Below are 22,859 nucleotides of genomic sequence, written 5' to 3'. Positions count from 1 at the left end.
GTTTTCCCTGAAGTCTCAAGCATCATAACAACAACACTGCTTTCAAGTGATACTTCAAAAGGTGCTTTTACTTCATCCTCATCTGTCTTCAGTACTCAGAAGCCAATATCAGTGTCATCTGGTACGCAAAAATCTGTCACCACAAGCAAGTTCGATGAATATTCATTAACACCAGAGGAAAGTTCTTTTTTGACATCAACAGAAGAGGGCTCAGGAGATCAGACGCCTGAAATGATCAGAAATCTCACTGCACTTCCCACAGCTTCCTCATTGTTCACCACGGAGAAGTCAACAGCAACTCCAGCTGACGTTTACTCCAGTGCTCTCTCAGATCAGACAGAAAAGACTTCTGTTTCTCCTTTGACTGATAAGACAATGACCTATTCGGACACAACTCCAATGGATGTAGAACGTTCAAGTGATGACACCACAGATATATTGAATGCAAGCTCTGTTTTCAGTGACGTATCTCCATCTGTATCCAGCACTGTGGAGTCAATACCACTATCACTTGCAGTAACACAACATGTTGATACAGATGCGATGTCATCTGGAACAGACAAATACTATACCACAACTGCAAGAGATGAAACTAACTCCTTTACTGAAGAGTGGCGCTCGCATGATGAGATAACCCATATACCGGCCTTTGTCAATGCAGTTCCTCCATCTTTTTCATCGCTCAGCACAATGGCCCCAACATCAAGTCCAGTCGCAGAACTTGAGATTCCATTAATTAGTCACCCAGAGAAAACCTTGCTTTACCCCTTAACTGACAACACAGTGTTATCTCCTGAACCCTTTACATTAACTGACCAAACTGTAGACATGTTTACGTTATCTTCTTTCTCAGATACAACTTCAACTGAAACAATAGAGATGGTAACAACAAGGAACACTGTTTCTTTTGATTTCATGACTACGACATCAACATCAGCACCATCAACTACTTTCAGTGACTCTCAAAGAACACACACATCCTTTACAGCAACAGTTGAAAACCTGAAAACTTTGACTCACAGTACAATGATTTCACCTCATGAGTTCATGACCGGGCAGTCTACAGATGCTCCTCTGTTTTCTGCCACTACTCAGTTTGAGTCAGAAGCAGGTCATTTTCCCGACCCAGACTTCTCAGGAGATTACACATCAACATACACAGATGAAACAGCACCTGAACAGCCCTCTGTGGAATCAGCAACCCTAGCAGTAACAACATTTAGTCCATCAAACACACCTGTATTCACTGGGGAAGAGCATTCAAGTGATAGAGAATTTACAACTGCTACATCTAGTCCCTATACACTCAAAACATTTCGGCCAATGGCAATACCCAGTATTACCCCAATGATGACCTCTGCCTACAATGACATGGACAACTCTGGCAGCTTCCCTCAAGACTTTGATTTGGAATCAAGTCAAGATGGATCTGGTGAAGGGATATTAATTGAAACTGCTACAAAACCATACAAGGAATTTAAAGTGCAAACAGATGAGACAGAAACAGATGAGACTCAGAGCACATCTGACATGGTCAGTGTTGCATTTTCACCTCAGTCTAGTACACAGGTAACCAAAGAATTTATATCACCAACTCAATCTCCAAGCATGATTAGCCCTGAGATTTACACTTCTGATCAGGGCAGTGGAGTCACCGATCAAGATGAGTGGTCAGGCGATGACTCAAGTGGGTCATCCTCCACAAGAGTACCTGAAAGGGAGAGTTCTGGAGTTTTGGATAGTACAATTTCCTCAGCGGTTATAAATTCAGTGTTTCCAGAAGATAGTGACCCAGGTGGCCATACCACTGACGTGCTTATTACAGTAAAAGACACAGGATTATCAGTTCTACCCACAACCAAACCAAGAATAATAGGAGCAACTCATGAAAGTACATCTGTTACTAGCACAGAGAGTACAGGCCATTCCATTTTCAGCACAGAGAAACCAACAAGCACAGCAAAAAGACTTAATGAAAGTGGAACAGCTGATGTTCCAAAATCTACTGCACCTGCAGCTTCTCTCTACACCACAGAGAAGTCGTACACATCAACAGAATATGCAATCACAAGTAAAAAATCAACACCAAAACCAGATTTTACTTTGACAGAGGTAGAGAGTTCTGGCAACCAAACCACTGTGAAGTTCACCCTAAAGCCTTCAGTGATGGAGACTGCCACATTTTCAGAAACAGCAGGTGAAACCAAGGGTTTTGCTACAGCAACAGCAACCTCTGATAACAGGGTTTTCTCACAGGAAAGTAAAATTACTCCAGCAACAGATCATCCCCTTTCAAGCACTGAGAAAGATGAGGTTGCTGTGGCTGAACACACAACAGAATCCCCCTCTACAGCCCTGCCCTCCCATACAACTGATGCCTTAATATATAATCACACTGTTGTTGATTTCAGCACAGAAAGCTTGAGCAGTGAGCATAAACAAGATGAATTTACATCAACATCTGCCCCAGTTCCCACTGTTATATATCACAGCGTTACAGATCAACAAGTTGAGATTATTACTCCCGACAGGAGCCAAGCCAAGACTCGACTAACTGAACAAACACCGACCATAGTTCTGGATGCATCCAAAACATCAACCAGCACATCTATCATATTCATCGAGGATACACAACAGGAAGATAAACTGTTCTCTGGAGTTACAGATAGTATGAGAGAAGACAGCTACAGTACAGAGCTTATTACCAAAGATGATACAATCACTGATGCAGATACGATGTCTGTGGTTCCCTCTTCTTCATTTTATCCAACTATTCTGACAGAGGAAGCTGGGGGTGTCACAGCAATTACAATAACTCAAAAGCTGGAAGTTACAGAAGAACCAGAGGGTTCAGGGACTGTGGGTGACACATTTTTGAGTCCTACACCAACCTCAGCCAGTGATACATCATCAGCCTCAACATCTTCTGAATACTTGTTCACTTCAGAATCGTCACCTGTGAAAGACGTTTCTTCGGAAGAAACATCAAGTGAAGTAAATGTCACAAGGTTGGCGCAGGCCACACAAGATACTTCCGTGTCCACGCAGTCAAGCTCTGGAGAAATCTATGATGTTACAACAACACACAAAGTTTTCTCATTTGAGACTACCAAACCAATTTCTGATCAATTCCAAGGAGACACTACTGAGATTTCCACTTCCTCATCTTTTTCTTCTCAAATGTTAATGGAAACAGCAGACTCTACCTCTGTCACTTTAGTGACTAGTGAAGATTATGTGGTCACCACAGTTAAAAAAGAAAAATATACGACAGCATCACCCGTAATTCTAACAGCTACAAGTCACGGCATAACTGATAAAACCTTAAGTTCATCCGTTTTCACACAAACCACTAAACCTTCAGTCACTGTCGCACCAGTCTCCACTAAACCTGGAACAATGAAATCCACCAGTAAAACATCTGATGACGACTCTTCAGGTGACTCTGATGACTTTGCACAAGAAAGCTCAGAGAAACCTTCAGCATCATCTTTGGAAAGTTGGATGACTGAAAAAACATCTACACCCTCTTCACTGTTTAGTACTGAGCAAGCCAGGTCTGAGATCATGCCTACTCCCCACACTGGCATCTCTTCTGAGAAAAATGTGCCAGCCACAGTGAGCCCAGTGTTGTCTAGTGAGAAGTTAAGCACTGCTATGGTTGTAACTGCCCAGACTGCATTAACAGTCACAACATTGAAAGGGGAAATTTCAAGTAGTTCAGACAGTGACATCCAGAAAACATCTCCTCATGCTATTATAACTTCATCTCATATGGGGACAGGAGCGGAGCCTGTTGGAGTAGAATCTACAACTCCAAAACCTCCAAGTGAAGAAGAAGAAGAAACTATAGCTACTGACACAAGATCTCCTGCAGTGTCAAGCGCTGTAGACGCATCACTAGAGATCTCAGGTGAAGCAACTTATTCATTTTCATTTGAAACAAAAAGGACTCCATCCTCAGGTGTGTCCTCAGTTTCTACCACTGAGACTGAAGGGTTGGTTTTCACTTCAGAAATTACTGACCAGTCACCCAAAATGATAACAGAACCTGCCCTTACCATTCTTGCTTCTACCACTGAGAAGCCAGCTGTAGTATCGACTGAGAGAGACACCTCAACCGATGAAGACAGTTCACGTTATGCCAAGACGCCAGTGAAGAGTGAAGAGAGGTTTATATCAACAGGAACAAGTATTATTATTTCTACAGCAGGTTCAAGTGAAATGGGATTGAGCACCTTTGGGTCTGACTCTGTCACTCCTAGTTTGTCGACCGTTAAGAAGACTATGATTACTAGCACTTTATCCACTCAGCCGGCAAGCTCCCAAACAGATGAGTCAGAATCTTTTGAAGAAACCTCAGGTCAGACATCCCATGAGGTCTTCAGCACTGCAGCCCATGCAACACAGCCCCCTGCTGTGACCAGATCTATTGAGTCATTGAATACATCAACTTCCTTTGAGTCAGAACCAAAGGAGTCACAAAATGCAGCTATAACAAGCACAGCTATCTCAGAGACAACAGTAATGATCACCACAATACCCACTTCAAATGTCCCCTCAACACCATCACAGCCAGATGTTGTCATTCAGTTGGACTCAACTCTTTCTCCTCTACAACCACTGACAACTCCCATGGAATTATTTGAACAAGCCAAGTCAGAAATTACACTTACACACCGCCCCAACCCTGGTCTTTCTCATGATATATCACTGACCACAACTCGCCCTGTATTTGCTAATCATGTCACAAGCCAGACTGCAGTATCAACAGTTGCACCTGCTTTTGTTTCTGAAGACGACCGTGTTTCGGTAGCAGATGGGACAGTTGAACCAGCTGTTGATCAGGTCTCAAGTGGTGCAACGACTCACCTCAGTCTAACTGATCCACAACCAGATTATGAAGCACTAAATCCTTATGTGGTGGCAGCAGATCCCCTGTACAACCAAACACTAGAAAATGATACAGTGTTAATTTCTACACCACCATCTGTTGCTCAAACACCTGACTCAAAGGTAATAGCAGAAGCTATCATGGTTACGGCATCAACCACAATCAGTGGAAAATCAGTCTCTACCCTCCAAGAAAACAGCATGACTACAGCAAGTGTTGTTAAGCTGGGTGATGATGAGTCACCTTCTGTCCCTAATGATAAGGCTGAAAGTGGCTCTGTAAGTTCTGGGATTTCATCCCCCAGCTTTGATGATGTATTTGATGAACTGATGACTACAAAGGCACCAAAGATCATCAGTATAGAACAGGCTCTATCTCCAGATGAAATCAAGAAAGTATTTAAGGTAAATGCTACAGAAGCTTCAAAGAAGGAAGGTGTTGATGTCACGTTTGGGAAAGGTGACATAGGTGTCTCTCCTTACACTGAAATACCAACCAGCACTCAATTCAAGACAGTATCACTAGCCCAGGTGCAAAATCAGCTAGGTACAATTGCATCAACCACACCATCAACCTTTTCTGAGCAAGACCAGAAACAGGGCAGTGACATGACTGCACCACCATCAGTTATTGAAGGAAAACCATCAATAAAAGAGGAGGAAACAACCACACCGCCTAATAGAGGATTTGATCTGGGACACACTGTTGTTGGCGAGACTATGGAGATTTCTGGTAAGTTTCCTTCTAAGTTGGCACTGAAATAGAGCAAAAAAAATGAATACTCCAATAAACTTCTGTTTAATTCGACTTTTATTTTACTTTGCCATCAGGAATTGACTCATGCACAGAGGATGTTTGTCTAAATGGAGGCTCTTGCTTGAGGATTGGCAGCACCTATACCTGTCACTGTGCTCCTGGTTTCAGTGGTCATCAATGTGAAATAGGTAGGACAATTCTTGCAAAGCTCACATGAAGCACTGCTAAAAGAACATAATATTTCTGGGACTACAAGTTGTTTTGCTCATCTGCTCCTATTGATTATGTCTGTTTCTTATGAAGATATTGATGAGTGTGAATCAAACCCTTGCCGCAATGGAGGCACTTGTGTCGATGGCTTGGCTTCTTTCACATGTGTGTGTCTCCCGAGCTATGCTGGGCTGTTTTGTGAAGAGGGTAAGTTTGAAATTAATTTAACAATTTTTCTCTCTAGATTCTTTCTTATTATTATTTTTCCCATTAATAAAACTCATCAGTTATTTCTGGGCTGGTCTCAATTATCCAAATTGAGCTAGTGCTAAGCACATATAAGAGAGAAACAAAATGTTAACATTATAGCCTCTTATATTTGACTATGTATTTAGACATTTAACATATTACTCAGTTGAGTGAACCACAAAAATGTTTAGACACGCCACATTAAATATAATCATACTGTTTGCATGCAGCTGATCGACGTCTCGTCCTCAGGCGTCAGCTGACTAATCAACAACATCTTTATTTCATCACCACAGCTTTTTTTTTACTGTCTCTTTTTGGTGTCTCATTGTAGCTAACATACTTCAAAACCCCTTGAATTCCCAAAGATTTCAGTTTCTTAGTATTTAAAGATATGGCCTGTTGTCATCAAGTTGAATCCAGTCAGAGTAAATGCATGCTAGATCTCAAATCACTATATTTCCATCTAAGACAACTTTACTGGACTAGAAAATACAATGAAGTCTCTGAGTTCTTGCTTAAAAAAGTTTATCTGGACAAGGGAGTTCTGGAATATTTAAGAAAAAATTATTTTACTGTTACCAGTTGAACCATATATTTACACCAAGTGTGCTGAAACCAGGGCAATATGTGCCTTGGGTGATGTCTCTTGACCAGTGTCTACACCCTAAATTTTGTTAGTCACTCAACAGTGAATCCCACCCAGATATTTTACTCAGACACAGCTGCTGTCTGACTAAGTTTTGCCAAAAAAAAAAAAAAAACTTGATGTAGAACTTAAAGAAAGATTATACCTATGTTTTTGTGTATTAGACTTCCAAGGCTGAATTAAGGAGAGGGGACGGATAAACGGACTCTATACTAAAGTGTATACGTTTAGAAATACATGCCATTAACAGAGTAAAGCTTCAGAGTTTGAAATACATCTGATCTGTTTATGGCTGAACTAATACATTAGTTTATCACATTTCTGATTTATGCAGAATCACATACACCAACACAAGGTCTGATGGATCAGTTTGCTCCTGTGTAAGGCCTAGATTAGATAATGCCATAAATGTTAGTTTGTGAGACTGATACATGGATTGAATTAAGAGCTAAAGTCTATTCCTCAGTTTATTTCATGTCTGTTGATTTGTTGCACATCTCTTTCTGTTTTCTGTATACCTCATTCTCTGTCACTCTGTCTTCTATCAGATACAGAAACATGTGACTACGGCTGGCATAAGTTTCAAGGCCACTGCTACAAGTACTTCCCTCAGAGGAAAAACTGGGACACAGCAGAGAGAGAGTGCCGCATCAACGGGGCTCATCTCACAAGCATCCTGTCCCACGAGGAGCAACAATATGTCAACCGTAAGTTCACGACAGGTGTAAATAATTAACAATACTTTAGATTAATGTGATAAAGATGATACTTAATAAAAAAAAAACCTAATTAATGGGAAATTTTCTCTCATAAAGCCAACTCAAGAACAAATACGTGTTTGGGTAGAGACTATGCAAGATAAGGGTTCGAGCAATGAAAACATCCACGTTATCTTGGGCTTTCTCCTGCTTTCTCTGACTTACCAGTCCTAAAATGGAAATAGGCCAACTGAGGAATGTAACTGGTTGTGTTTTACTTGGCAGGTCTTGGACAGGACTACCAGTGGATCGGCCTGAATGATAAGATGTATGACAGCGACTTCCGCTGGACCGATGGTTGCCCTATGGTAAGACAGGATGCTTTCTTACATATTATCGACTCAACAAACATGGCACCGGAGCAGTGTAAATATGCGCAATGCTGTTGACAGATTTAGTCATTTAGGGAGGGTCTTTCCTTTCTGGGAGTCGCATTGCTGTTCTCATGACGCATTCTCCTCCACCTCATGTCACTACACCCCGGTGACCGCTGTGGTAATAAATCTGATGGAGAACATGGTGTATTTCATTTTAACTCCTTTTAATGAGTATGAGCTCTGTGTAGAAAAACAAATAGCTTCCACAAAGCAAAAATAAATTAATTAATTAAAAGTTAGAGTTAATATTTGCTATAGTCCTTCTAGCTGCTGTCCACTAAACAGAAAAGAAACTAAATACAATATATAGTGTGCTTAAGATTTGCACACACTGACGTTCTTGCTTCAAAGATGCCCTTCCAGACCCAGAGAAAGGCAGGAAGCATTGAGCCAGCCTGGGGGGGGTTAAAAGATAAGCACAGGCCTGGAGGCTGTTTCACTGCTGAAAGAATGAGGGGTGATGAAGGTGTGAGTGACACAGCGGAGAGGGGACTTTGTCAGGCGTAGACAGGTATGTTTCTTCTTTATCCCCCACACTCATGAGCAGGCCCAACCAACAGGCAACCACCCAGGGAAAAAGGCCACCAAAGCAGGCAGACACACAGATGGACAGCACCTGTGCTCAGCTGTAGAATGAGTAAAAAAAAAAAAATACACTGGATTGAGGGTGCCCAGGGGGTCTGTGTGGGTGGTCACCTCTAGTGGACTTAAATGTAATAAATAAGACTGATTTTAAATAACTGTGAACTATTTACAACGGCAAAAGAAAAGACCAGTGATTAAATAATTACTATAGAGAATTGAAACACATAGGCTGGAAAATCTTCGGATGTGTGTTTAGGTGTGGGTGATCAAAGTTTGTTTGAATGTTCTGAGGAGGATGCAGACCTGCTGAGGAGTTGATGGGTCAGCCATTTGTTAACCTGAAGCAAGCTGAGCAGGAAGTCAGAGCATGTTTGTTAACCATAATGAGAGAGCAGCGGAGCCTCAAGGCATGATTGGTGGGGTGAGGGGGGTGGGGGTCTGTCACAGCTTTGAAGAAAGCTTTTGAACCTAGAATGTGCTGAAAGACTGCAGGTAGCACCGATGCCAGCTCGAATGCCTCGCAGCACTGCAGCTGTGTGTATGCTGTATTAATGTATGAACGTACATGTGCTGTTGTGGAATTTTGTTCCTGGAGATGTACAATCGTAACGCTTGACATGTCAGCTAATGATGAAAAGACATCACATACTAATGGTTGTCCGTTATCCCAAAACTCTGTTGTGTGAAAGACACATTAGTTGTTACACGGAATACCAGTCATGCCAAGTATGCGATACTGAATCAGGGGTGTAGACTGCACTGACTATAAAATCCAAGCTACTCTTATTTTTTGTGTAAATAGTAGGTTACTGTGACATTTACATCAGGATAATGCAGATGGCTCCTCTCTGGACAAAGTTTATGAGCCCATTTTATAAACCTTTCATTTTTGCCCTTTGAGTCTGGTTTGCTCAGAATTGGCCTACATAAAGATACACTTTCTCCCTCTTGTGGACAGTAATTAGAATTGCAATTATGAAAAGGAAAAGGAAAAACAAAAGGATTTTGGCTTCACTTTTTTCTAGCGAGATATGTAGCAGGCACAATATTTGTAGTGATTTGGTAACCTTTACCGTACAAGTGCCTATTGGTATACACATTGCCCTAACAAGCAAAAAATGCTCAGTTCGATCTTGGGAGGAGACACTATTCCCTTTTGGCTTGTGTCAGGAAGGAAATTTGGTATAAAAATCTGCCAAATCAAATATGAAGAGCTACTGCTGCAGTGACCCTTCAACAGGAGTGTCTATAGATAATGTCTGTAAATAGTGTCTATTTTACTAATAAAAAAGCAAAGCTGTTAGGCTTAGAATGTAGTTTAATAACAGTAATGTTTTACTCTTGCCTGCTCTTATTTTAGCAATATGAAAACTGGAGGCCCAACCAGCCTGACAGCTTCTTCTCTGCTGGCGAGGACTGTGTGGTGATGATATGGCATGAGGATGGTCAGTGGAATGATGTTCCTTGCAACTACCACCTCACTTTCACCTGCAAGAAGGGCACAGGTAAAAAACAAACAAACAAAAAATCCACTTTTTAAAAATTTCTTAAGGTAAAAATGAAAACCCATAGTTCCTGTAAAATTCCTTATCAAATGCCTTTGTCTCGTCTGGTTTACAGTGGCCTGTAGTCAGCCTCCTGTGGTAGAGAATGCACGTTCCTTTGGGAAGACACGTGAACGGTATGAGATCAACTCGCTGGTGAGGTACCAGTGCCGTATAGGCTTTATTCAGAGACATGTCCCAACTATCCGTTGTCGTGGGAATGGACGATGGGATATCCCGAAAATCAGCTGCATGAACCGTAAGTGCACACTGTTGCTCTCAATAGATAGACATTACTCTGATATGTATGGAGTGCCAAAAGTGCCAAAACTGAAAAAAAAAATATAACATTTAGTATGTTATTTATTCATTTAACATTTTTATGCTTGCATTTATTTATAAGTTGTTACTTTTTTGCATTTTGTCCCAGCCCTGAACATTTATCATATTTTCTTAATACATTGGCATTTAACTGCCCTCAGATGCCTATTAGGAGCAACCCTTATTTCTGAAGTGCATGGTTTTTGAATTTTCAAAATTTGTCATTAAATGTTTTCTTGTTGTCCAACGTTATCTTTATGGGTGAAAGAGTTAATGCTTAATTAATTCATAATTTGCTTTAAAACAGCTGTGGTTATGTTCTAAATAAATACTTTTCGTTTCGAGTTTTCATTGGCTAAAATATATTTTCCTGATCAGCCAACAACAAAATTTGACCTTCATTGTAATATTGAAGCACAGAGAACAACATATATTTTTGTGCATTTAATAAGATATAAACCTATTTACTGAGTTTGCTACTCAGCATTAATCCAATGTGTAAGATTTTGACAAATAATTATAGTTTGAGAGCTAAAATGGGATTTTTTCCCCCCCAACAGCCTCAAGCTATCAGAGGACCTTTATCAGAAGGCATCAGCACAATAGTCTCTACAGCATCCACAACTTCAATAACTGGCAAGATGAGTCCTTCCACTTTCGTCATCAGCTCCGACCAGGAAGGAGACACAAAATAGAACATAAGTGGAAATAACACGGCACACCTGAGACGAGAGCACGTGCCAGATGCTTGTTTGAAAAGAACAAAAAAAAAAAAAAAGCACATGAGAAAACTTATCAAAGAAAAAAAACAACAACCTGCAGTTTTTGTCAATGGAATCTTACAAAGTGCCTTTTATAGACATGTAGATACAAGACTTTTTCTTATCAAGGGGCACTATTTTATAATAATGCCAATGTGGATTAAAAAAAGTTTCAGCTGGCTACTGGAAAAGCAAAAACTACTCTTATCATACTTAAAAAAAACACTAAAATCACCCTTTTTCATGATGGTTGTCTAGTCAATTTTAAAATCAACTGGGCTATTTAAAATCTATGCAAGTGTTCATTTTCTAATAGAAAGAAAGAGATTATACTGCTCATGTAAACATTAATATTGTGCTGTTTTAATTTGGGCTTCCTTTTTATTGCGCTTGCAAAGAACTCATATCGCATGAGTTAAACATTATGTTGCATACAAAGAGCTATAAACTTTCTTACATACAGATCTTTTCCCAGAATTTATAGCTCATTCTATAAAGGGGCAAATTATACCCTGACATGGTTTGACAGGTTTCCTGTATAGTAGTTATTCACATTCTAGATTAAAATATCACAAGTCTGGGGAAAGTTTTTCACTGATTGCTTGGTTATCAGCTTCTTTGTGATGGCAGCTTTTAGTATCAAATTATCACCTTTCATTCTCTCCTGCTGTCATCAGATATATGTCAGACTAAATGTTTATAAATAGATTTCTATAGATAGATTTTAAAAAATGTAACTGACATTTTCTTTTGTAGGAGACAGTTCAATATGAAAGATTGCTCTCTAAGTGCCTATCGACAAAGCCTTTATCAACAGATGGAAATTGATGACTATCGTCTACTTCAAAAGGAAAGTGTAGCTCAAGAAGCCTCTATTTTCTGCTCAAATATGTTCATTGCATACCCTTTAATTAGTCACAACAGCATGTTTACAATAACTTATATAACTAATGCTGTGCATAATCACACACCAAAGACTCTTGCTGTCATCTGTTGTGGGGTAGCTTATATGTAAGTCTTTTTTTTTTCTCTTTTGGTATGATTTCTAAAAAAATTGTTTCTGTTATTGTGGTCAATTAAGATCAGTCATTGAGAGAATGTATTTTGTGAATCACTCAGAAAGACTTGAACGTAACAGCTGTTTAGGCAGAGATGCGTATAATTTATTTTCAAGCTGCTCTTGATTGCTTTACTTGTTTTACTGATGAAATATGATTCTGTCACTTGGGCCTCACGGGGATTCTTTTTAAATGTTTTTATTGTTTGTTCACCAGGACGCCGGCAACATTTGCATGCTAACAATCTAAAAGTAATTACTCAGCAATATGATCCATTTACATGCCTTCTTCTTTTTCTTTCTTCTTCTTTGTTTTTGTTTTTTTTTTTCAACTTTAATGGCAACAGTGGACCAAAGAACTCAGAGACACACATCAGCAATAATCTGCATCGATTTTGTTCTGTAACATTAACAGACGTGAATTTTTTTTTAAGGAGAAATGTTGTTTTGTTGTCTGAGTATTTGTCTGTGTGTTTTAGCCTTGATGTGCACATAATATGATTTTATATTTATAAGTGTTTCTTTTTTTAAAGATTACTTTACAATGTGAATGGTTGGTACGTTTGTGAATTAAAAAAAAAACTGTTTTTTAACTGTTGTTTTTCCTGCTTTAAATCACCAATGAAATAAAATAAAGATTATTTACTTACAAAATTAAATTTGTTGACCAGATTTTTTGCAGATCTTATTCAGATCTAATTAGTCCAGAGTTTGTCCTTCTTGTAATGTTTTGATAGTGTAGCAGTCTTATTACACTTTTCTTTATTATGATTAGAGTTTTTATTATATAGGAAATGTGCTGCAAAATTGCAGAAGCCAGGTAATGAAGTTGAACAAAATTTAAAACATGGGTCTTCTTGCACTAAAGCTAATTTAGGATGCAGTGTGCACTACAGTGATTTCCCCAGCAGGTAGTGCTATCAGCCTTACTCATGAACCGAAGATTTTTTCTGCTATCACGTTTCATTTTTTTTAGCACCCACACAACTCATGGACACTAAGCATATAATGATGAATTTAAACTTCATGTGAATCGCACTGTGTGGAAAATCATACCAGTATCCAATTTTTCAAAGTATTGCGGTGTCTTAAACATACATCACACACTTGTAGAAAAACCTATCAGACATGCTCTGCAAGCCCGTTGGTAGACAGTTGGTACATCCAGGGGAGAAGATAGGAAGTGGCAATGTGAATGTGAATTGTAGCAAACTAAAACTGGATTAGGGAAAAGTGATGCCATGCAGAAAAGGCTGATGCTTCAGTACTGTGAACCTGCATAAGGATACCCCACTGCTTTTCTCTTTTCTTTTTAGTGAATAGCATGAGTAAAAGTGGTCTTCTTGAAAAACATCTTGAGTCTACATGCTGGTGCATAAAGGATCCACATGAATTCCCTGTGTGGAAAATCAGAAGCTTTTTGACTACATTACCTTTCACTACTACTCCCACAGTGCCTGTTTATGCAGCAGTCACTTGGAGTTCACATTGTTGCTTACTAATAACACAAAGCACCATTACCTGAGTAACAACATCAGGTTGGTCATTGTAATCTGTGTGCAAGCTAAGCTGCGTTTTTCTCTGTGAGTGCCAACTCTGTCGTTAGAGGAGACGTGACTTGTGATTAATGGCTGCTCCTGGATGCTCCGCATCGAGTCAGACCTGAAATCCTGCCTCACGAAGTGCAGATGTCTCAAAAACCCCTAGGCCTGAGTTTCACTGGGATTTAACAGAAGTTCTAGATTTATTTTGGAAATGAAATGCTCCCAAGCTCTTACTGACTTCTTCAGCTTAGCAGGCACCTTAGAATAAAGTGTACCATTCACTTAATGCCATGATGTTTGGGTTTTTTTTATTTTCCATACATGCATATCTGGAATTCTGTCAAGCATCTGGAATGTAGCTAGACTAGTGCACTGCACTGGACTGGTTGAAGTCAACAGACTGCTCATTGATTTGACTGGCTGCCTAAACACACAGAGGCCCAAAGAACAGCTCACTTGATGCCAGCTGTTTAAATACATGCATATAGTCTTTTGTATAATACAAGTGCAAAAATCTATAGTTTATGTACACAGTTTATTCCTCAAAAATATCTGCTGTTGCTTTTAGCTGCATTATCCAAAAAAAGTTACCTAAGATGGATCGCACACATTTACATTTGTCTAGCATTTCCCTGCTGTATCCACCTAAATCTGACCCTGTTCCCAGAGATTCCCACAAGCCTCTTAAAGACTGTGCTACTGTTCCCTTTGTCTGACTTAGTGGTGGGTTGGCAGCCTGGCACTGAAGATAAAAATGGCAAAGAATAAATGAATGTGGGGAGAGTCTAATCTTAAGTCCTTTCAGTTGACATGGCTTTACGCCAAATTCATGGCCTCCAATTTGGCAACTTAAACGATCCCATTTAGGTCCCTGCTTAAACTTCAACAACTCCACATGCTGCATGATTTTGCTCCAGTAAAATAAGAAGGAATGCAATTTTTAAAAAAGGAATATATGATTCAAAATGGATTTAAGAGTTGTGTTCTTTATTTCAAACAGCTTCATTTGAAAAGGTACAAGGTGCTAAGATACAAAATGTTTTTTCCTTGACAACTTGAGTTTTATTATTACAAACAATGCATCACCACATTATTGCATGTGTTCTACAGTGAGTGCCATATCTCTGTATCTCTAGAAAAGTTTTGTTGCACCTCTAATTACCATCTGTGAGTGTGATTGATCATCAAAATACGAATTGAAATTTTGCAGCTCATAGCAGCTCATAGCCACAATATGAAGATGTGCAACTCCATCAGTGGTCATGTGCAACCACACATTTAATAGTCATATATTAACTGCTGTAACATTAGATTTCTTCTAGGAAATGCCACTCGTGTGTTGGGACAAATCACATCTTCAGTTTAACTTCTCCGCTAAAATCCTACTAGTGTTAGAAACTTAATCTGTAGTTTTTCTTGAAAAGCACATTATGCACATGTAAAAAAACAAACAAACAAACAAACAAAAAACTATCAGTAACCCATCATTAAAAAGTAAAAACCTTTTGTTAGGACAAAAGAATACATTGCATTAGATTATAGTGGTCTTTCCGACTGTAACTGGAAATTGTGGTAATTGAAGCTTTCACAGCAAAAAGAGTTGTAGACCAAAACGTTTACCTTCATTTTCTTTGCAAATATTTTGATCACAACTATTCTGTCTGAAAAGCTTTTTTTTAATTTTTTAGTTTCAGAAGCTAAAAGCAAACAACATGCAAATGATCACTTTGTGCAGGGTAACAAGTACCCATAGCAGTTTGTAATAAATTTAACGTAATTCCCAAATGCCGAACTCGATAAAAATAAAATGTCACGCTTTTCTGTTCTTGCAGACTTTAAAGCAGCACATGTCAACTGCACGTGTGCATATTTGCACTACATTTGGAACTTCACAAATCCAATCATGTTTTGCAGGACACAAACTGTAGTCAGATTATGCTAACCATTTACTTCTCTGTCTCTGTTTCATCAGTCACATTTTGACAAAATAGACCTTTACTTAATACTCTGTGTAAAACCAATGAAAGCCACCTATAGGAAAATGCAAAACATAATAGCTACAGGTCATTTTTTTAATTCTTAGGAGGGTATAAGATGTATGCATGTATGTATATATATGTATTTTTAGGGTTATCACAGCTTTAGAAAGGTACTGGGTTCATGCAAGATTAGATCAAAAGCTTATCTGCTTCATTGTTTATTTTACTGGTTGTGGCTTTTGCTGCTCTTTGGTGGTCATGGCTTATTTAGACCTATCTAACCCATCACTGATCAGGCTTGTAGCAATACACGCCATAAGACTTCACTGTCTTGTCGGGAAACCCAACAAAGCGCACTGCTTCTTCTGTGGGGCTGCAGTTCTTCCGCGGCCTGGAGATGGGGTACCGGACACTTCCATCAGCCAGCCAGCCGGCATCACAGCGATCATAGCCTTCAAGCTTCCAGGCAGCAAACATGTGGCCCACCTTGGCAATCTCTGCACCGTCATCTCTGCATGCCTCCACAGCCTCATCGAAGGTCAGCCTTTCAGGCTGGACCAGCCAATAGAAATGACCTGACAGCAGATAAGGCAAACAAGACAGAATAATTCAAGCAGATGTGCTACTATATAAATGTACTAGTCTTTGTGGTCACTGCGTTTCATGTACAAAGACATTTTTATTAACTGACCTTTGAGTGCAGTAGTGTAGCAGAACACATCAAATTGCCTAATCTTCTCTTGGCGTCCATAGGTTCTGAGGCCAGGCTCATTGTTGGAGCCACCACAAGGATGTCTGGGTTTGGTGATAGGATACTGCACTGTGCCGTCACTTAACCATCCAGCGTTGCACCAATCCAAACCGCCTTTCCACGCAGCAAGCAGCTGTTCATGTGAGGCAATCACAGCTTCCTGGTCCTCACAGGCTTGCACGGCATTGTTGAAGTTCAGGTTGTATCGGCCCAAAGGAGGGTAGTATGGGAACACGACACCTGAACGAAGTAGATCAGATGAAAATATGAGGAAGAAAGCAAATGTTGTCTCTCTTGGTTTTTCTCTCTTGAATATACATATATATGTATATAGTACAATCCCGTTCAGGGGGGGATACGTTCGTGATGTTGCATGGTAACAAGCGTATACCATTTTTTTATTTTTATGAAATTGAATATATTATTAAATGAATTTCAAACAAGTGTAAGTATGGAAATAGTAACAAAACAAAATAACAAAACAAAATAAAACAGGATTTACCAGTCATCAGACCAGCATGCACCTCCAAGATAACCTCTTGCAGTGAATCTTCAATCCCGTTGTCGATGTCACAGTGATATTTTCCCTTGTCGTCCATGGAGACTTCAGTCATTATTAAAGAGGCATCTTCACTGTCGAGTTTCTGCAAGAAGACACGGCCCTCAAAGCTCTCATAGGCCCTTATGTGTGGTCCCATTTTAACCAGCACATCCTCGTTCAGAGCTTCATCATCTTCCACCTTTGTCCATTTTATCCGGTGTCCGTTGTTGCCAAAGGACACCGTGTCTGAGGACAAGATCCTGCAAGGCAGGGTGATGTTGCCACCTAGTTCAGCAGAAACCTTGACTAGAAAAGAAGAAATATGATATAACCTTTCTGCTCTTGTTTAGAATTATGATACTTGGATAAAAAAACCAAAACCAAAAACCCTTTGTATAACATTTTTATGTAATGATTTTCAATGCAAAAAAGGGGGGGAAAAATTGTAGAAACACTTTTTTAAACTTCTCCTTGTTGCCTTTTTTTTGTTTGCCTTGTTAATGAAACAGCTACGTATTTTGGCATGTCTATAATGTTTGTATTATTGTAATATACAATACACAGTGTGACATCTGAAGCATTACATCACACAAAGCCAGTGAAGAGTCTGGAGTCTGTTTGGTTTATTAAATGTAATATTGGGCACCGGCCAGTCCTCAGCCCTGAAAGCCAATAATCCTTTTTCAGTCTCCTTCCTGCTGTTGTCAGTACTTGCACTTATAAGCCGTTGGTTCCTCAGCATTAACCCACAAAATGAAGTGCTTTTCTTTCATCCACTACATCTGATTTGTGTTAAGTGTGTCAGGCACATAAATAATGGGAAAAGAGAGCAGAAAATATTGTTGACAAAATACAGAATCTAGCTGTCATCATTATTTCTTTTACTTATTTCCTCTGTGCACTCCCTCTCTATCTTTCCTGTCCAAGCTAGGTCAGCCTTTAACTAAAAATGACAGGTCATCTGTGTCTCACCACCGGTTCCCATCCTCTATCTTTAGACCTCACAGGGCTTGCTTAGTTAAGACCCCAGCCAGGAAAGAGAGTGGGGGCTGTCTGTGCCAGACAATAACAAGCACTAGATAAATGCATGTAGACAGCACCGCTGACACCCCCTGCCCCTATCCTCAACCTATAAACACACCGCAGTTTAACCTTTTAACAATCTAACGTGTAAACATAAGTGAGGTAAGGCAAGAAGCACCGCAGAAGACTTTTTTATTATATTCATAAATAACCCGTCTTGTTCTTTAAGTTTCAGGTACTCATTAAAAAGTATAGGCGCTACTCTGTGTCTTTTCTCACTCACTCAGTATGGACGATCTGCATGTAAGTCTGCAGTCAGCTTCTGATTTCTGACTGAGGATGCAGCTTTCATGTTGAAGGCCTTTCACTTTGAGCAGCCACACCTGAGCATGACTGGAATACTGTGTCGCTGGCTCTTCAGCGGGAAACATTTCCCACATGGCTATTACAGGAAATAAAAGTAGACAGTGGCTTTGACTCTGCTCAAACCACAACCTTCCCTCAGAACACACACACTCACAGTGGAGTGACACTGAATGAACCTCTCGTCAAACGCCTGCCGAAACTGTCCTGGTTCACACAGTAGAAGTGTGTCTGGAGTTCTTTCAGTGGTTCTCAGATCATTAGAATTAATTAGCAAAGGCAGTGCTGACAGACCTAATCTACCCTTCAGTCTCACCTTATGCCACTCTAAACTCTATGTTCTCATTTCTTTCATGAGGCTGCACATGCCAGTGACTACCTCTATTACCAAATCACCACACCCATTGCCTCACTTGCCTCTTGAGTGGTCACCGAGACGCCAGGTATTTTATGAGCTGGGAAAAACACTTCTGCCGCTGCTAATTGCCAGTGTCTGGACAAGAGTCGTCTTTGCCCGTTTTGTCAGAGAGAAATGACTCACAGCTTCGCTGTGCCTCGTAAACACTCTGCATGGGTAACGCTGTGCATAAAGTAGAATTGAAACCTGAGGCATCCAGGATGACTGAACTGGCAGAGGTAAGGGCAGTGCTGACATCAACACAGACTCACCAGATGTAATTACAGCCAACAGTGATGTCTGAAATTATTAGAAAACAGAGTAAAGGGCTTCATTGTAGTGTCTCGTGAGAACACTGTTCGAATGTTAAATCAAGAGCCTCTGTGTGAGCTGTAACCCTGAGGAGGACGGAGCCAATTCAGTGAATGCTGAAGTATGAACTGCTTGGGATGATGTTAAACGAAGGCACAGTAAATAAATTTGTCTTTTTATTTGTTCTACACCCTTGACAGTTACAATCCCAGAGAGACAGATGCATGTTAAAGCAACTCCTGAATTTCTCCTGCTCCTGCAGTTACCACTAGACAGACATCCCAAAGGAGACTGTGGCCCTGGCCATGCGAGACATGCTGCACATATAAAGCAACAGCCTGCGGGTAGTAATCCTTCTGGGAAGAGAGGGAAGCCTTTCTTTTCTTTGCCATTCTCCAACCGTCTGCAACCCTCTGAGGCCCAAGGTGGTTCCAAATTGTCATAATTATTGGTGGTCAAATAATAGGGAACCATTATGACTGACACTTTCGTCAACTGTGCAGCAGTTGACAAAAAAACAAAACAAAAAACCCCCCAAAAACCCCAAAACATAAATGAACACATGTGTAGGGCAATAAAAAGAAGCTTAGCAGCTGCAGCCAAGACCTACTGCCATTTTATTACCAAGCACAGTTCAGTCTCACTGTGTAAAAGGTGGTTTTAGCAAGTGATTGGAACCATCTGCTTCTTTGCAACACTGAAGTGGAAATGATCTTTACAGTGATCCAGGTCCACTCTGTGCCCCATGCATCATGTTATGCTCTTACTATACTGTATACTGTGTAACCCCTGAGCCTTTCCTGCATGAAGTTACTAAACAATCAACATTAAAAATCTCTTTGAAAGGATGAAACTCTGCAGAGCAACAGTCTGCATGTTTATATCTCCTTGTGCACAAAATGCCACACCCTCTAGCAGAGCGAGCAATGCTTTACAACATCCCAAAGTGTCGCTCTCTTATGTTGCTGGCCCACTTGTGTCAATATGGAGAAAGAATTAACAAGTGCAGCTGGGATAAACACAGCAGGCCAACTCCTACACACGTATGCCAATAAGCTCTTTCCTGTATTCTGTCATGCAAAACAAGTGCAAACACAAAAAACGTGTGTGTGCACATCCTCGGTACAAGCGCACCATAGATTTCCATCAGAGTGATTTGTTAAATTTCTGTTGAGCTTAATAATACAGGATCAATACCACCAAAAACGTGCCTCTGCGAACATCTCATCTCCTACCCTAAACACATCTTCTCCTCACCCCAGGCCTCATTTGCAGCCAAGCCCCTTTCCCCACTCTACCACAGTAGCAACCAGGCCAGGCTTCAGTAACCAACAACCACAGTAAGCATTAGACTTAACAGACTATTACTTCACAGGAAAAGACAGAGTCATTTGGCCGCTGTTCAGCATGGGGCTCTATACATTTGGCTGTGGGTCATTAATCTTAACTCCGCTCCTGTCAGGCTGCCTGCTACCATGGGCTGATTTCCAAAAGCTCCCAGTGGCAGAGTGAGTCAGTAGGTATAAGGACAGGCAACGCCCCTCGAACTGAGGGAGAATACACAGCTCATGTGGCCAAAAAATATACTGTACGGAACAACGCAGCTGGCCTGGGCTGAGCAAATGCTTTTACATACTTCAGGCAATGACATCATATAAATGAACACATAAACACACACTTGTGACATCACCCGCAAATGTTTAAATGTTTGAATGACAAAAAAAATACAAGCTCTCCTCATAGAATGAAATTTTTGTCCCAACAAATAAGCCGTTTCCTCTGCTCCTGGAAGAGAGACAGCTGAGACGTTCCTAATTTGACATACTGAGTCAGCTTGCAGAGCTGCTGAAAGCACATTAAATATCAGTCAATACATATAACATGAGGGCATCTCCAGCAATTCCCTTTTTTCTTTCTCTGCAGCACTAGATCTAGCTGTGTTTTATTGGGAGCAGCTTCATCTCATGGTGTCATTCTGTAGGAAGCTGTGAATTTGAAATTACAACAGTGTTATGATGGAGTGCAGGGGCTCCTTGGAAAGATTTCTCTAAGTTTTCATTTTGTGTCTGGAACAAATAGTGTCAGAAAGTTAAAAAAAAAAAATCAACACCATAAATCACATTAAAGTCCGCATTTACATCCACAAAAAGGGGGACAAGCACTACCAGCCCAATTTTATCCACTGCAGCACTTGTGACCTATTTTAGGAGGACAACCAGTGGTATTACTCATTCAGCAGAGTGGGTAGGAAGCCCCTATGAATGGCAAGGGTAATTTATTCACCAGCCTGTTCGTGCTGGGGTGGTCTGTGTGCAGCACATCAGTGAGTGTAATGCTGAGTTACACTGTGTCTGTGTGAGCGTTACTCCAGAGATGTGTTTGTTACCTGCTGCTACAACGACACCGTTATAAGACAAGCTTTTGATGGGGTACCACTTTGCTCAGGCTTCTTGCACAGCTCATCCCCCCGCATGCACACGATTGATGCAACATCATGCATTTATAAAAGATCACACATACATACAGACACTTGGGCATGTTAAACTATTTCACATCATTTTAAATCTTACCTGTTAAGATCGTCGCTTCACTGTACGCACTGCCAGCCAGGATCAAGCAGACTATAGTGATGCACAGCAGCCTCATCATTTTCTCTCTCACTTTTTAGTTTTTGCAAAAAGTGTTCCTTTAGCAAAAAGTTAAAAATGTAATTTATCTATAATGTAAATATTTAAAGAAAGCTGAGCGCTTTTTCTTCTCTTTCAATTTTTACTAATCAGCTATCCCCTCCTTTTTTTCCGTTTGTTCAGCAGCCGCCTGTGGTGCTTCTGGAAAGTTTGGGCTCCTCGGAGGTCCAAACAAGTGCCTTTTATTGTAGCCCAGCATGTTTGAGACCACTCCTTCTCCCCTCAGCCCATCACCATGTAGAAGCTGTAAATCAGCCCCCCTTTGCCACTTTTTATAAAAAAAAAAGCAACAAAAAACTCTTTTCTCTCAGGAGAAAAAAGGACAGAGCAAAACTTTAGACAATTAACCTGCTTGTGATTATCCAGAAGGTTCTGTGTATTCGATAGCAGGGAAATTTTAATGATCTTTGTGGTGTAGTATGGATCACAGTAACAGTCACACCAGTTAGTAAAAACATAACTGTAAAATGTAAAAACTCTTTTGGATCACATGCTTTGTCTGAGGATTTGCTTTTGGTTCATTAACTCTGAATTTTTGTGGCTTCTTCCCGTTTTTATTATCCGGTGCTCTTAACCTTTAGATGCACCCGTAGGTTTTGACCCCACAGGTTGTTTTTCTTTAAAAATCTTTAAAATGGGGGCAGTCTGCCTCCCCCCACCGCAGGGAAAAGGGTAACACCACCTGGGTCTGGGTGCAGTTCCCCCCTCCAGGGGCAAGGGTACCTAGACCCGGTTAATAGAGTAAGCTTGGGGAGGGTGATCGTGTGTACAGCGTCTCTTTATGTCTGTCTCCACGTTGGTTGAGTGTGGAGTAAGTGCATATGAGAGCATGAGGGTGGGAATGGATGTTTGTATATGTGTGTGCCTGTATGTCTGTGTCTATATGTCAGGTTGGGTGTCAGACGCCACTTCTCTGGGGACATCTCAGGCCCTCCAAGGTTTGGAGGCCTATCTCCCCCTACCACCACTTCCCCTGCCAGTGGCGGACTCCCTCAGACATTGGTGCGTTGGTGGTTCTTTGTGTCCGGGGATGGGCGTCCAGGTACACACCGGCTCACTCCTTGGCGGCCGCTTATCGGGGCCTGGAGCCTTGGGCTCGCT

At 40.6% G+C, this 22,859-nt stretch overlaps 2 protein-coding genes across 3 annotated transcripts; one reads left to right on the top strand and one right to left on the bottom strand.

The window, feature by feature from the left end:
* Positions 1 to 371: 371 nt before the first annotated feature.
* Positions 372 to 12,663, top strand: vcana (versican a). Of its 2 annotated transcripts, none has more exons than XM_085425308.1 (8): positions 372 to 5,626; positions 5,725 to 5,838; positions 5,954 to 6,067; positions 7,307 to 7,465; positions 7,742 to 7,824; positions 9,839 to 9,983; positions 10,099 to 10,281; positions 11,861 to 12,663. In XM_085425308.1, the coding sequence occupies exons 1-8, from the start codon at positions 376 to 378 to the stop codon at positions 11,875 to 11,877; spliced, it is 6,066 nt and encodes a 2,021-aa protein (XP_085281434.1). In that variant the 5' UTR covers positions 372 to 375; the 3' UTR covers positions 11,878 to 12,663. The 2 variants fall into 2 exon arrangements, with proteins under 2 accessions (XP_085281434.1, XP_085281433.1); XM_085425307.1 differs by having other exon boundaries at positions 373 to 5,626; positions 10,904 to 12,663.
* Positions 12,664 to 15,787: 3,124 nt separating this feature from the next.
* LOC146657312 (hyaluronan and proteoglycan link protein 1-like) lies at positions 15,788 to 21,917 on the bottom strand. The gene is made up of 4 exons (XM_085425306.1): positions 21,642 to 21,917; positions 16,938 to 17,282; positions 16,376 to 16,675; positions 15,788 to 16,259 (listed from the first exon to the last, which is right to left on the bottom strand). The coding sequence occupies exons 1-4, from the start codon at positions 21,718 to 21,720 to the stop codon at positions 15,970 to 15,972; spliced, it is 1,014 nt and encodes a 337-aa protein (XP_085281432.1). The 5' UTR covers positions 21,721 to 21,917; the 3' UTR covers positions 15,788 to 15,969.
* Positions 21,918 to 22,859: the final 942 nt, after the last annotated feature.

The sequence above is a fragment of the Rhamphochromis longiceps genome, linkage group LG12, assembly GCF_057381845.1.
Source record: "Rhamphochromis longiceps isolate RC_006_pf linkage group LG12, R_longiceps_female_GT1.1, whole genome shotgun sequence".
Taxonomy (NCBI): domain Eukaryota; kingdom Metazoa; phylum Chordata; class Actinopteri; order Cichliformes; family Cichlidae; genus Rhamphochromis; species Rhamphochromis longiceps.
Note: the sequence above shows the minus strand (reverse complement) of the source record. Positions and strands in the feature narration are given on the sequence as shown.

Bases quoted from the DNA above. Each gene is read 5' to 3' on its own strand.
- vcana (XM_085425307.1), top strand. From the start codon at position 376: ATGACCTATTCGGACACAACTCCAATGGATGTAGAACGTTCAAGTGAT. The intron at 6,068-7,306 runs GTAAGTTTGAAA...GTCTTCTATCAG, and splicing joins TGGGCTGTTTTGTGAAGAGG to ATACAGAAACATGTGACTAC. The intron at 10,282-10,903 runs GTAAGTGCACAC...CCCCCCCAACAG, and splicing joins GAAAATCAGCTGCATGAACC to CCTCAAGCTATCAGAGGACC.
- LOC146657312 (XM_085425306.1), bottom strand. From the start codon at position 21,720: ATGATGAGGCTGCTGTGCATCACTATAGTCTGCTTGATCCTGGCTGGC. The intron at 17,283-21,641 runs GTAAGATTTAAA...CTTCTTTTCTAG, and splicing joins TGAAGCGACGATCTTAACAG to TCAAGGTTTCTGCTGAACTA. The intron at 16,676-16,937 runs GTAAATCCTGTT...TACTTCGTTCAG, and splicing joins GCATGCTGGTCTGATGACTG to GTGTCGTGTTCCCATACTAC.